Here is a 15,821-nt window from a genome sequence, read left to right as displayed (position 1 = left end):
CTTTCTTCAGTCCTTTGTTCTCTTTAAAATCATATTTTCAAATTTTATAAAAGACTGTTGTGGAATTTTGATTAGAATTGGATTGAATCTGTGGATCAATTTGGGAAAGAATACTTTCATGTATCTTCTTATCTATGAACATGGTATGTTTCTCAATTTTTCTAGGTTTTTAGTATTTCTTGGTACAATTTTATTCTTTTCCTTGTAGGAGTCTTACACATCTTCTATTAGTTTACTGCATAGATATTTGATATAATATTTAAATTTCATGTAGTTCAGCTTCTCTTTCTTGTATTTATTCCTGAATCTAAGATCCACACCCCCCCCCATATTTCTGTATTTACATGTTTTGTAAGACACCAGTGTAATAATACACAGTTTAGTAACTAATTATCCCCAAAATGAGTTAGAAGCAGGTTTATTTCCTTTTGATGCACTTATTTTTTAAAAAATTGAATTATCTTAGAGAATTAATTTAGAAAAATGATTGAGAGCATTTTGGTTAGTAAAAAACAGAAGGCTTTAAATGTCTATGATTTTCCCTCTACAAATGAGATTTTTCAACACTGTTATGGGAATAAAGAGGAAGCAAGAATAATCAAATGATATTTAATGGTTTGGGTTTTTTAAAGCTCCTATATATTAGGTGTGTGGAGAAAGGAAAATGCATCAATTTGCAGTTAAATTCCATAAAAATAAATCTTTGCATATTTACTGGCCTCATTAAACGATACAGATTTATAGATTAAGTCAGTATCCACTATGTAAATGTTATATTTTTTCCAGTGATACTATATTTATATAGAAACTTTATTTTATTTAATGGGCCCACTGGAAAATACCAAATCTTTTTGGTGAAGTTACAATTAAGCATCATAAATATATACAAAACTGAATTTCTTTCTTGCATAGTCCAGATGGAAGAATTTGCAGTTTTCTCATGATTTGTTGAAAAAGACTGGCTTTCCTGGAAATTGGATCAACATTATCCATGTAATGAAGAGTAGACTGTATTATACAACTTTATCAGACATTGCCAACTCTCTACGTGCATTTTATTCAAGAAAAGTCATTGAGAAAAGTCACTAGAAGAAAATTCAGCTGAGACAATACAAGAAAATGTGGACACTGGGCCAATCGTTTCTGATAGATTGGCTTGTGACATAGCTATACACAAAATGGGCTTTTTCAGTAACATTTTTCTTGCTGAGTGTCATGGACAAATCTAAATCCTAATGATTCCACAAATAAAACTACAAATGGAGTACATTTGAAATAAAAATATTTTTACCTTTCTTAATCACAATGCAGAATATTATTATAAAGGAAGTATAACCCAAATAATTTTAAAGAAAGAAAATATATGCTTTCATGTGAGCAATCTGAAGTCTTAGTTGTAAAATCAGCCTTTGGCAATACACACATAAAGTCTTTAAACTGAGTATAAATTTAGCTGCCTTTCAGTTTTTTAGTAAGTTTGTTGTTTTCTCCTTTCCTGAAAGGAGAGTTAATGTTGTATCCATCCAAATGAAAGAATTTTGAGTAAAGTAGAACACAAAAAATTAATCATTAGAACATTAAAAAACAATTTCCATGACCACAAATGGACTGACAGTTCATAAAACTTTAGCATTTAAACCAAGAGAAAAATGTTCTCACTTGCAAATATTAAATTCATGAATGATGGAATAATCAACATTTACACTTATTTTTACTTTGGTTATGTAAGTTTTAATATAGGCAACACAATCTTATTTAGAAATGCAGCATTATGGAAGTTGTTTTTAAATTTTTCTACTACTAATATTTGCTACTGAATTATTCTAAGAAATCAATTTTATTTATAAAGCATACAAAGTAACGCAAGAAAATATGAAAGGTTGTATAATACTTATTTGGCTCGCTATCTGTTTGACTTTCCCCCTGTACAAAAAATACTTAGAAGATGTAGTCCCAGAAAACATGTATAACATTTTGTTTTAAATTTGACAGTAAAGAAGAATCATTATTGACATCAGATGAGAATGACTTTGAGAATTCAAAGATTACAGGTACTATTTTTTATTTGATTTATTCAAATTAATTTTTAAACAAAGTCTGTGTCTTTTGTTAAAGCCTATGATGATAATAATCTCACATAGATACAATTATATTAACTTTGCAGATACCTACATCCCAACAATTGTTTGTTCCCATGAAGACAAGGAAGACTCAGAAACCAGTAATCAAAATGTAAAAGACGTAAACAGGGAACATGATGAACATAATGAAATAGAATTAGAGTTGATGGTAAGTGTTCTGGTTGCCACGGTATTAGAGACGATGAATCCATTTATGCTTCAAAGATGCTGCAACGCCTGCCTTTCGATAGTTTCAACTAATATAATTTGCAAATGTGAAAGCACAGCCTATTCTGTCCTCACATCTCTAGCTTGATCAACAAGGCACTTTGATTTCAGTATGTTGCTTCTGGTCTCTGCAGTGGTAAATTAATGACATTCATTTCTTATCTCTTTACCAGCGGCTCTGAGTAATAGTTTGTAGGAATTACAGAAGAGGTAGCACTATCCTGATGTGCATTTCTAATCTTTGTGACAAGTGCACACTTAGCATAAACTCATCTCTAAAATGAGAGGGCTGGACTAGATGATTGTTAGAGTCTGTCCAGCTCTTCAAGTGTGATTCTTGCATTTAGCAGCATTTTTAAAAACTTACTTCCATCTTTATGAGACCCTCACAGTTCTATGTTGTTGGAAAGTATTAAATTACCAAATGAGGAGAAAATAGCCTGTGCTATATTTTTTAAACAGGAAACAAATCCAGCACTGTACAATTTAGTATTAAATTTATCATAAATTTCACACTTGGTGAACATTCAATCTATTTGGAATTTTTGGGGGGATGGTTTAGATAGCATTTTTATCACAAAGGAAGAAATGGGAGTAAATGAGTCACATAATGCAATTTATCCTTTACTGTATTTGGTTGGAGCTCATATCATTAGGATACATGGATTCATAATCATCTAAGATTAAAATGACATTTGCCTCTTCAAGTGTCAGAGCTGGAAAAGAAAAGAAATAGAGCTCATCTCTTTCCCTACATTTCCTACCTTTTCTATAGTGATATGGAAGCTGCATCACTAAAGTATGCAATTTACTTTGCTCCAACTTTAAGAAACTACAAAGTTGTCACCCATTGTGAGAATTCTCACCAGCTGAAAGTTAACATCGCCATTTTTTTTTCAAACCACAGAATATAATGAAAGGGCCCTGAAAAATCACATACTTCACCAATACACCTCATTACAATGAGCAGACTCAAATATAAAAGTTTGTTTAGAAGTTACTGAGATTGTACATCCAATAAATGAACAGGGAGCTGTAATTTAGATGCTAATTTGCTCCATGCTGACGTTAATGCATAAAACAATGAAGCTCTATAATAGATGGAAATACAACCAAATCTGTGGAACCCACAGGCATTGGCTTACAAGACAGCTGTGCAGTTGACAAGTAACATGAGCCTTATGTGAGAAGAAGGGGAAAACGTAAGATTTGCATATAATTATTGAGATCATGCAAATGTCAGTTATGAGGAGAAAAAAAAAACACAGGCATCTCACTGTTAAATCCTGACAGTTGGCATCACTGAAGAGCTCAAATACATTTGAGTACCAGTTGGCAGAGGGTCATTAAAACAGAATTTGCAGAGACATTAACTCCCTCACTTTTCTTTGAGTGACGTTTTGCTATTAATAGTTTGCAGAGGCTTTGCAGAAAACATATTAATAAGAGAAGCTGTAATAGGGGCACCTACAGCAAGTGTAAATGCAGCAAGGGGCACCCAGGAAGCTGCTCTCTAATTGATTAGCATGGAGCTATCAATGTGTATATCCTAAGTGAGGAGAAAGTGCAATGACAAGCAAGAATAGTTGAATAATACAATGTGATATTTGGAAGCTGGGAAGGAGAGTGATTAATTTTGGTCCCTTTTCTTATTAATCTCATTCCCAAGTCATAGCCTACAAGGATCCCCCCAAAACATCCGGCTTTGAGAATTTATACAAAATCCATAAATGAAACGAGCCAAGGAAACCTACCGGTTAATTGCTAGCCCCGTTAATGAAATATATGGAGTTCATTTTGTATATTTAAAATCATTTGGTCATTATTTGTTTTGTTTTTGTTCTTTATCCCCTAAGATAAATCAATGCTTAATAAGAAGTACAGCTTCCAGAGATGAAAAGAATACATTTGCGATAGATCCGGTCAATTTTCCAAATAGAGCTGAGGGGTTAGAGAAGAAGCAAATCCATGGTGAAGTGTACACTGACATGTTTAAAAGGCCTTTGTCTCCAAGTTCATCAGCAGGAAGCTCCTTCAAGGGAGATTTTTACTTCAATGAAAAATACTCCTCAGGAAGTAAGTGTAGTCATCAACCTTCAGAGACAATTACTCCAGATATAGGAGAAATCAAGCCACCATTGGGAGACACTAGTAGTGATGAATTAGTGCAATTACACATGGGCAGCAGAGAAGTACTGGATGATAATGCTAATCCAGCCCATGCGAGAGGCAGAGTGCAAATATCTTGCCCCTCCTCAGATCAACTAGTCACAGAGAATCTCAATAAAAAACATGAAGGAGGAGCTGAGAAAATTGAAGTGAAAGATTGGGAATGTTTAAGAAGAGGTTTCTGTTTGGATTTCCATTCAGAAGAAGCAGTAGGAAAGGGATCTTCTAAGAAAGATCATGGCAATGGTAAGACTGAGGAGGGGGAGCAAAGAACACATTCAGGTGTTAACGAAAAACAAAGCAAAAATTTTCATTCAGTCGTACATGACCAAGAAAGGAAGCAGGGCCACTCTGAAATAAGTATGGAAGGGACCGGAGCTGGTAACAGAGACCTAGCCGTTCGGCTGAGTAAAGACACCACAATTCCCGACCAGACAATCAGAGCAGATACGTTTCATTCACCAAGGATAAGTCTACGTCGGGAAGAAGCTGGGTTAACTCCAGAGCATGGTCTCTCGACTAGTGACAGCACCACTTTTGGAGGGATGCCTGATCAGGTTTGTTCACGAAGAAATGGAAAAGTTTTGAGGAATGATTGTCTTTTCCAAGTTGAAGAAGAAAAATCAGGTTGGATTAATCCTGAAGATCAGAATAAGAACGCACAACACAAACAAAGTTGGAATGTTCTGGAAAGTCAGGGAAAAGCGAGAGAGAGTAAGACAAATAGAACAGAACAGATCAAGGAACAAGCAGATTGTGAAGACGTGTGGGGAAAGAGAGATAATACAAGGAGTTTGAAAGCTACTCCTACGGAAGAATTGTTTACCTGCCAAGAAACAGTGAGCTGTGAACTGTCTTCTCTAGCTGATCATGGTGTTACTGAGAGAGCAGAAGCAGGTACAGCTTATATAATTAAGACAACATCAGAAAGTACTCTAGAAAGCATGTCTGCTAGAGAAAAAGCAATAATTGCTAAGCTACCTCAAGAGACAGCACGAAGTGACAGGCCCATCGAGGTAAAGGCAACAGCGTTTGATCCACATGAAGGGAGAAATGATGATTCACATTATACCCTTTGTCAACGAGATACAGGAGGTGTAATCTATGACAATGATTTTGAAAAGGAGTCACGTTTGGGTATTTGTAATGTACACGTAGATGAAACGGAGAAAGAAGAAACCGTATCTATGTACAATCCCAGGAAGACACATGACAGGAAGAAACGTGGCATTGGAAATATCACATCTGTAGAAGAATCCTTACAGGTCATTACAGGCAATCAAAAGGCAGCCTCAAAACTGGATTTACATTTGGGAATGTTACCAACAGACAAAAAAACATTTCCAGAAAACAGAGATCATAAACAGGTCCAAGAATCATCAAAGAGAACGGATCTAGAAGCTGTTATTCATTCTGCTTTAAATTCAGACACTAATAGAGCTTCTCAGAATGGCTCTCACGTTTCCAATCACCATGCTAAAACCTCAGTGCCATCTCATGAACAGGCAACTGCTGTAGAGAATATAATTACTACCATGACTCTCCAATCTATTTCTACTAAATCAGAATATAATTGCAATCCAACAAGTGAAATCCCGGGTACCGAGAAGCACCCTCATCCTGGGTCTACACCTGAAGAAGTTTCTAAAAGTTCAGGAGTAGTGACATCAGGTAATAGCAGAGAAAGATTGACAAGCCAGATTTTTCAACAAGCAGAATGCAGTGAGGAAAAATCTCTATGGCCAAAGATTTCCGTCAGTGAAGCCGTGGAGAACATGGAAGAGGCAAGGCATGGAAAAGAAGGATTCAACTCTGGACAATCACCGGGCTCTTCAGGTGACAAGGAATCCGAGAGCTCTTCTTCTGCTAGTCTCCTTGGCCAGGAAGGTCAAAGTGAAAGCAGTGAATCTCTGATTTCGAAATACACCAACTCTAAAATACCTTATTTCCTTTTGTTTCTGATTTTTCTTGTAACTATCTACCAGTATGACCTGATGATTGGCTTGGCATTCTACCTTTTTTCATTGTACTGGCTATCCTGGGAAGGGGGGAGACAAAAAGAGTCTGTCAAAAAGAAGTAACCTCACCACTATTATTATTTTCTCTTAAATGATAAGCTTTTTAGCCCCAAACATTTGGATTGGTGAAAGAGACTATTCATTGTTCAAAGACCCAGTGCAGTTTTTCTCTTGAAGGATCATTTAAAAAGGAATGCGTATGAAGTTTGCTCCTTCATATAAGTAATTATTCTATATAGGACCATTATGTTTGGATCATTAAATGCCTATATGAATATGAGATCTGAAGCACGTCAAGTTGAAATTAGGTACAGCTGTTGCTCCTTAGCAGGCTATGAAGTTGCAATGCTTCACGTCTCTTCACTACTTAAAGTGTCATTTCTTGCATTCATTTCTTTTGCAGTAAAGCTTCATTTTTCCCCCCGAGAGTATTTTTCCCTCTACTGTTAAAAAAAAAAAATAGATAAAACATGAACAATGGCAGAGGACTTTTTTTTTTTTTTTTGGTCTTTTGGTATTGACCATGAAATTTGCATTTATCACTGTATCATTTATCAGCACGTTTTGATAGATCAAATCTTTCAACTTTGATTCCATATTTTTAAGAACAATACCCATGTATATTGAAATGCATAAACTTAAAGAAAGACCTTGTTTGTTTGAATACTTTATACACAAATCCTTTTTACCTCCTTCACACATTCAAAGAGCACTCATAAGCCGAATCTGACAGAGACTGAAGCAACTGGGAGATAATCTTGTAATCTACAAAATTTTGTGGGTGGCCCGTCCTTAAGCAATGTTTTTCTCTTGTATAAAGAGAAAGCATAACACAGCTGAACAATTTTAATGTCAATTATTCAAGAGTTGAGGTTTTAAAGTTGTACAAGCATTGCTTCAGAATGAATTTGTACTTATAAAGCATAAAGCATTAAATGATAATAATAATTAAAAAAAGATTTCCAAACGAACTATTTTACTTGGTAGTATTTTTTTGTCTTCAAAAAAATTTTTAATCGCTTTTGTTATAAGACAATGAGTTATTTCCCAAGGTGCATATAGAGAATGAACAACTAACCATTGGTGATAGTTATAATACCATTAGGTTATATATCAGATAATAACTCAGGCTTTTCTTTCTTTCTTTCTTTCTTTCTTTCTTAAATTAATTTATTTATTTGAGAGAGAGTGTGAGTGAGGGAGGGGCAGATAGAGAGAGAGAGAGAGAGAGAGAGAGAGAATCTCAAGCAAGCTCTGCACTGCCAGAGCACAGCCCAAGGCAGGGCTCGAATTCACAAAACCATGAAATTATGACCTGAAACCAAGGGTGTGACGCTTCACCCACTGAGCCACCCAGGTACCCCGATTACTCAAGTTTGAAATAGGCAACTAAGTAGATCTAGAAATCTACTCAGGGAGAAATCAATATCCAATATAGCAGTGACATTGGCTGCTGTTATTATCTATGGCTAAGTATGTGAAATCATGGAACTAATCATTTTGATCACATAAAGGTAATGCAAAGATTTTTATACAAGATTTCAACAACCATTTATTGAATGACTGCTAGATGCAAAAATCCTGTGCTCTGGTCTATGGTAAAGTACTTCCTTTGATACACTGAATGGCTAATTTTCCAGAAGGAGGCATGGGTATATAGTTTGATACTTTTGACTTGGCCAGAAATATGGAAGAGAGTCACACTGAGGGAATCCTTTTGGGTGATTTCTTTTTCATAGGAACTTCTTTCCTAGAGCATGTAACGTTGGTCTTCAAAGAGAAAAGATAATCTGTTTATTTACCTGTAAAGGTAAATTCAATGAGTAAAACCTGATTATCTCATCCCACAGTTCTAAGAAACATGCATCTATGGGAAGAAAAAATGAGAATGAAGCATTTAAACTGACTTTAATGTGGTAGTAAATCATTTCCCTAATTTTCATTAGATACACAACTATTTCCAAATCTCTAATTGTGTGCTTGTCTCAAGTCCCATTGAAACTGAATGCTTGACCTTAATTTTTAGTTGAACAAATACAAACATCCTGAAGTAGAACTTATGGCAAATATTTGATTGCTTGAGAAAGCACATTTTCAATAAATACAAGTGGAACACTGTAGGCTGTACCTAGAATATTATCTCTAAAACTGCTATCCTGATAATTTTGTTGACAGGTCTAAATTACAGTGGAAATAAGGTTAGTATTTCTTCAGATCTTAATGGCATGGTTTTTGCATTCTACCTTTAAGAGTTTCAGTCAATATGCCATATCTTATTAATGCAAAGAATACTACATTACTTTATGAACACAGTTGCCTGAACTGTAATTATTCCCTTATACATAAAAGAATGTAATTTCTTTTATCTCTTTTACTTGACTTTTGGTAACATTAACTTACTAAACCTTCTCATGCATATTTGTAATATGACAATAGAAGTTTGAAAGAATTTAAAATATTTAATTATGTATTTCTCTGCATGCAATGAAGAAATAATTGGTGATTTAACTGACTTTCCAAACATTTCTTATGAAGAATTTGAAATAAAACCATAAACGCTTAGGAAAGTATTGCTAGGTGGAGAGGAAGATTTTTGCAACCCATTTTGATCACAGCATTATGATAAGCAACAGAAGTGGATCTCAGAAAAAACTGGTAGCCTCTGGTTAATAAAGATTCAACTGTGAATCACCATGGTAAGGTCATATTTATAAGCATAGCTGCTCTCACCATGTCTCCTGCCCCATCCCACCCGCGAGTATTGATTAAGGGCCAAAAGAGGGTGTGGCACGAAAATAAGCAAAGAGAACTGCACTACACATCTACTTCCTAAAGTGGCTAAGAAATGTGATAAATCCCCACCACCTTTTATTTTGCTGGGCTTCTATTAGAAAGAATATTCTAAAAATTAGTTAGCAAGTACAGGTAGTAGAATCAACGGTCTTAAAAAAATCGTATCTGTATAAGCCATCAATATCCCAATAGATTTTTCCATGTAAAAGGAAATGAGTCAATGATATGACTCACTCCTCAACATTCAAGAACATTGGGTTAATGCAGTCACGCTTCCCTGGGGAGTTCTAATATTTTGATAATGAAACAGTGACTGTCACCATTTTGTGAGAGAAACAGGATCATTTTTGCTTGTTATCTTAAGCCAGTCTGCTGGGTAAATGGAAAACTTAAAGATATCCAGACAAAATTTGGGGAAATAAAGAAACTATTTTTCCCAAATAGTATTCGTGGGACTTTCTTAACAATTTTTTTGTCTTGAATATTATCTCATACCACCAGGCTTGCTGCCTTTTGTATTAGGCTGATTTTTGCATATAAAGAAACCAAAAAAGCAAACATAGCAAAACAACAAAAAACTAGCAGGAGAAATAAATAGCAGGCGGGAGGACTGTCACCCCCAGGGCCAATTCATCCACTGGTTTCTGTCATCAGGGTCTCTGATCTTTCAAATTTTTACAGAGTGAATACAGAAATTGAACAATGTAATGGGGGTTGTCTTTTGTTATCTGAATCCCGTTTCAGCCAGTTCTTGTGGAACTGAGAATGAGGTCACCTTTGATTCCACGACAAGGTATGAAAGAAATATTGGGAGGCCATGCTCCTCCACGGTCTTCATAGTGGTACCTGTGTGTGAAGAGACCAGCTAACAAAGTTACTTTTATTTACTTAAATGAATTTACTTATTTTTCTTCCATTTTGAGAAACAGTTCATAATAAAAATCATAGCAACATAATCTACTTTTTGTCTTTTAAAAATAGATTTGGTCATTAATCTGTTGCAATAACTTTACCCAAACCTCTTTAAATAGCAAATTAAATCTTCACTAGCCGAGCTTCGAAGGATCATATGTTTTTGAGAAATGTCATCATTGTATTATGCTAAAAACTTATTAAACAAATAACTCCTTAACAAGTTCAGCATTTTTGTTTTGTGTTATTTCTGTATTTGCTAAATGCGTATATATTACCTTCATTTTTCAACATGAAACAATATATTATGTGACAATTTAAGGAAAATTCCCTAAGTTTTCCCCTAATGTACCCAATTCTTTATATTCATGATACTAAAGGGTGGTATGGGTAAATCAACAGTGGGTTACAGTGAATTCATTTTTATTTGGCTGAGATGCCTCCAAACTCTGATTCTGTGGCACATTTCATCCAATGCCTAATCAAGTTATTGGTCTTGGTTGGAATTCACCCACCATCCTTATCACCCTACCTGAACCATGAAGCCTTATTCCTCACTACTCTCTGCCTTAAGTCCTCTGTCAGGAAAGCAAGGCACATTGTCCCCAGGACATGCCATGCACATCTGTTCCTTTGTGGCTGTTCATATACACCCCTCTGTCTAGGTCACTTGCAGATATCTTTATTCTTCCTATCTAACTCTGCACATTTTTCTATGTACACCTCAAGCCCCAATCATTTTGAAGTCTCCTACCAGTTCAGTTTGTGCAGTCTCCTCGTTCTTAGATCTCTTATGATGCTAACTTTCTTGCATGCAGTAGGCATTTCACTAATTATCCTAACTGGACTGCCTGCTTGTTCAGGACAGGGACAATGGCTTCTTCTTCCCTCCCATCACCTCATAAGGTCTTGTTCGTGGGAATCCCTCAGTCAATACTTGTGGATAGAATTGAACTGCAGCAATGTCTCCTGTCTATCTTATCTCTAAAACGTAGACAAGCTACTCTGAGGTCTGACTTCACAATGAATAAATTTTATCAGAACAAAGCTGGGATGGCCTAGTAAACTACCAAAGACCAAATAGAAAGGGGCCAAGAGAATGAGAAGACAGAGCAATGCAGTGGATTTGGGATGTGGGGAAGAAAGAAACAATCCTTTCTTTCCACTTCTCTTGAGTTCAATTGATTTTCTGTATTTGTGAATTCTTCCTAGCACAAGAAACACCCCCTTCCTTCTGTTTCATGGAAAATAACATACTGATTATATATTAAAAGAATAATAATGCATACTTCAATTCACTGGCTAATGTGAAAATTGATAGAACAAGACCTGGTTTCAGATAAAGTAGTGCAGCAGTTTAAAAACCAACAAACATCACAAGGTATAAAGTGTAAGAAACTCAATCTTCTGAACTGCTGCCATGCCCTTTGAAAACGGCTGATCTCTCAATTTCACACCTGTTCTGCATGTCAACTTTTCGGGTGAAGCAAATAGCACAACCAGCAAAAATAGTCACTGGATTTTTTTTAAAAGAAAACATTTGCCCTATTAACATATAAAAGAGTAATATGTATTATATAATCTATATTATATATGAATATATTGCATATATTCAAAAATACACTCACATAAGCACGCACACACACACACGCATGTGTGCATGGTATTCGAACATCTGATAAGTGACAGTAATGGCTGTGAACATGATCTGCTAACAGTGTGTAGTGACGCAGTTGGTATTATCCTTTCCTTGAAGACACTCATTTTATCATATTAGATACGAAATTAAAACGGTAACACAAAAATATGTCTATTTTTGAGGCAGAGTCTAAAGAAAAGCAGGATATAGCCTGGAAATGTAGTATGAGGTCACACAACAGCTTGAGAGCATCTGCAATTAGTGTCTTAAGAATTAAGTAAGATACACATTTACTGTATTGTAGAATTCATCAGTGCCATGTATTGGTTGACTTTGTTCTGAGTGAAAACAGATCTAAAATTTCTTAAAGACACTATAAAACATAATATCAAGCAGCAAAGAGGTAGTGCTTAAAAATCAGTATAATAAAAGATTAGACATTTTCTTTGTAAACACTGAAATAAACCATAATCTACTTTTAATAATTTTATGTAGGAGGCTTTTAATGTTCAATTTATAAAATATTTTAACATGGAGAATTTATGAAAATACCACACATTTAAATCATGTTTATACATACATTCTAAAACTGGTATTGATACCATGTTTTCTATACATTAAATGACACTTTCCAAGTATTCCCATGAATTTTGGGGAAATTCAATTGTCATTTTCATTATGCACTTAAGTCCCCCATGTTCATGTGAAAACATTCTGAAGGGAGTAAAGGTTAAAGAAAAGATAATTTATTTCCCACCTTTGCAGATATAAGTGAAAATATTTTAAATACATTTCTCTTCTTTGAAAGTTGGAAAGGAAAATAGGAAGTAAAGGTAAGAGATTATAAATATCCTTCATATTTATTTCATAGTCTTCAATATTTGGGGTAAATCTTATAGATTTCAATTTAATTAGTTACCTTCTCCCATGTGAATTATTTGGCTTACCTGGTCTTACTCCCATCCTTAAATTAATATTTAAGTGCAACATGTTGATTTTTCATTACAGGAATGAAAAATTCATTCTTGCTTGGTACCCAGTTAGCTGGGATATTTGAGTATAAATCTATACCTGTATCTCTATTGATCTGTGCATGTGAGGTTCATCATTTAATAATAACAGTATCAATAATAATATTTATCACTGTTATAATTATTATAATAAGGGCGATTGTTATTATAACAACAGAGCAATAGCCAACACTTGAGCATTTACAATAACTGGGCACTCTTTTAAGCTCTTTGTGTGCAACAACTCATTTATGTTTACCAGTCCATGAGAGAAGTATTTACTATTATTCTCCCATTTTACAGATAGAAACAGATACACAGAGAGTCTAGTTTTTCCAAGGTCACACAGCTAGTAAGTGGCAAAGTCTAGAGTCAGACTCCAGTAGACTTTCTTCAGAGTCGACCCTCTTAACCATTATACTGTTACTCCTTTAATCCAGATATACCAAATTATATTATGAATCACAGTTATATACTAGCAAGCTACAGGGTGTGATTCTAGTATATAAGTCCATTACCTGTAACACACCATCTTTTCCACAGATAATTATACCTTTTTAAAAGTATATTTATTTATTTTGAGAGAGAGAGAGAGAGAGAGAGAGAGAGAGAGAGAAAGTGAGCAGAAGAGGGGCAGAGAGAGGGAAAGAGAAAATCCCAAGCAGGCTCCACGGTGTCAGTGCAGAGCTCAATGCAGGGCTCGATTCCAAGAACCATGAGATCATGACCTGAGTTGACACCAAGAGTTGGACACTTAACCGACTGAGCCACCCAGCTGCCCCCACAGATAATCGTATCTTTATTAATGCTCCTTAAAAAAAAATTTCCTAAAACTATTCTGTTCTTCTCAATGAATCAAATAACCTCACTTAACAAAATATATATCAATTCCCTTCCAGGCCACAAGAAATGCACCTGTCCCAGGTCTTACCTAGCTTGAGTATAGCAAAGGGGATGGAGATATAAACCAGCAGTTGCAGTATCTTGTGACCAATTCAGTAACAGAGGTAATATTTAGGAAAAGAAGTGGCACAAAGGAAGGAATGTTTGGTCCTATAAACACTTTGCTTCTTGGATTTCAGAGATGTGGAATCTTTATAACTCTATAATTTTATGCATCACGAAAACCACAGTAAAAATCCCAAATACTTCATTACAATTAAATTTTACAAACATAATAACTACAATGAAGATACATCTTGATGTGATTGATATAGTGCTTATTTTTTCCTGATGTCCCAGTGTAATTATTAATAGTACGCCTTTCACTTTCAAAAGTTACACAATTTGAATGAAAAATGGTAAGGTCAGCCTAAAAATCCAACAAAATATTCTAGCTAGTAGGTGTAAATCACCCTGTGTCACATGAATAAAAGTAGAAGCTTGCAATATGAACACCTCTATAGCTTGTAAAATTCTTGTCCTTAGCGTTGTAGAATATAATATAATATACCACCTCTTGATCAGCCTCAGTAAAGAAGTCTAACATTTTTTTCAGATTCAGTATGCTGAGGCAAATGACTAAAAAACAAAAAGCAGGAACTTTTTAAAAAGAATGCACTGGTCAAAAACCACTGGAAAGAAGTCATTTACATTTCTGACACAAGATAATTTTAACACTGTGGAACCAGATACTATAGCCTATACCCTATTCAGAGGGCTCAGGACATGAAAACTCCATTATCCAGGATAGCCAAAGTGGAACTATGAAGATAGAAGAAACTTTTGCCAAAGGAGTGATGGCCACTGTATTCTACTCAAAATTGTAATAGCATATGTTGCTGTAAGCTATGTTATGAGTATACATTCTGCTCATTATCTGTAAGAGGAAGAAAAAATTTTTGGAAAGAAATTAGATCATATTATTGGCATTTAACAAACGTGGCATAGGCCAATAGCATTACAATAGAAAAAAATAGGTGGCTCAGTCAGTTGGGTGTCCAAATTCAGCTCAGGTTATGATCTCACAGTTGGTGGGTTTGGGCCCCACATTGGGCTCTCTGCTGTCAGACCAGAGTCCTCTTTGGATCCTCTGTCTCCCTGTCTCTCTCTGCCCCTCGCCCCCACCCTCAAAAATAAATAAACATTAAAAAAAAATTTTAGAATAGCAAAAATAAATTAAAATATAAATAAATAGCCCAAGATATTCAGTGAGAGACAAAGACATTTTAAGGCAGAACCAGTGTCTCTCCATCGAGTTCTGGCCTTTGCAATACCTTAACTTTTGGCCTGACTTCACATAGGTGTTCTGTGCTAAGAGTGTGAATGGCAGTAGATCAGCATTTCCTTCACTTCTGCTTAGGATATGTGTGTTGGCAATATTACCCAAGGAACTACTATCACAATTTAAGATCACAAAATATGCACATGCTGAATAAATGACAAAGGCTAGCATAGTTGCCTTAAAACCTTTGCTCTGCCTTTACTGACTTCAACCCAACCTTACCCACATAAGACATAGAGGAACAGTTTTTAAATACTGGTCTTTTTACGTATACTCTTTCCTCACGTAAAAAATACCACTGGGGTCAATTCTATGTATCTATAAAGCTGTTTTATCATTGAAGGTGTAGAGCTCCTATTTTATAAAGTTGGGCATCATCATTTTTAATTGTTAAGGCCCATGTAAATTTGGTAATAGTCAATCTCATTCACTCAAAGTGCTTTCTCTGGAAATAACCAAAACCCCTCAAAGTAGTTTAAGGGAAAAAAAGAACAACATATCATAAGGAAAAAAGACAAACTATTCCAGGGCTAGAAGTGAAAATAGGCATCAATAGGAATAGAAGCCAGGACATGAAAAGCCATCAGAAATGGAGGGGGTTTTTTTGTTTTGTTTTTTGTCTTTCATTTTTCTGTTTTGGTCAGTGGATTTTATCTTTTGGCATATATATATATATATATATATATATATATATATATATATATATAT

General features: G+C 35.1%; 1 protein-coding gene across 1 annotated transcript in view; it reads left to right on the top strand.

Annotated features, from left to right (window-relative positions):
- Positions 1 to 7,654, top strand: part of PPP1R3A (protein phosphatase 1 regulatory subunit 3A) — a 38,565-nt gene extending 30,911 nt beyond the window's left edge. The window contains exons 2-4 of the mRNA XM_049641716.1: positions 1,993 to 2,051; positions 2,165 to 2,289; positions 4,205 to 7,654. Of these exons, the coding sequence (XP_049497673.1) occupies positions 1,993 to 2,051; positions 2,165 to 2,289; positions 4,205 to 6,598 (2,578 nt within the window). The 3' untranslated portion in view covers positions 6,599 to 7,654. The remainder of the gene's footprint in view (positions 1 to 1,992; positions 2,052 to 2,164; positions 2,290 to 4,204) is intronic.
- The last annotated feature ends 8,167 nt before the right edge of the window (positions 7,655 to 15,821 follow it).

This window comes from Panthera uncia, chromosome A2 (assembly GCF_023721935.1).
Source record: "Panthera uncia isolate 11264 chromosome A2, Puncia_PCG_1.0, whole genome shotgun sequence".
Classification (NCBI taxonomy): domain Eukaryota; kingdom Metazoa; phylum Chordata; class Mammalia; order Carnivora; family Felidae; genus Panthera; species Panthera uncia.
Note: the sequence above shows the minus strand (reverse complement) of the source record. Positions and strands in the feature narration are given on the sequence as shown.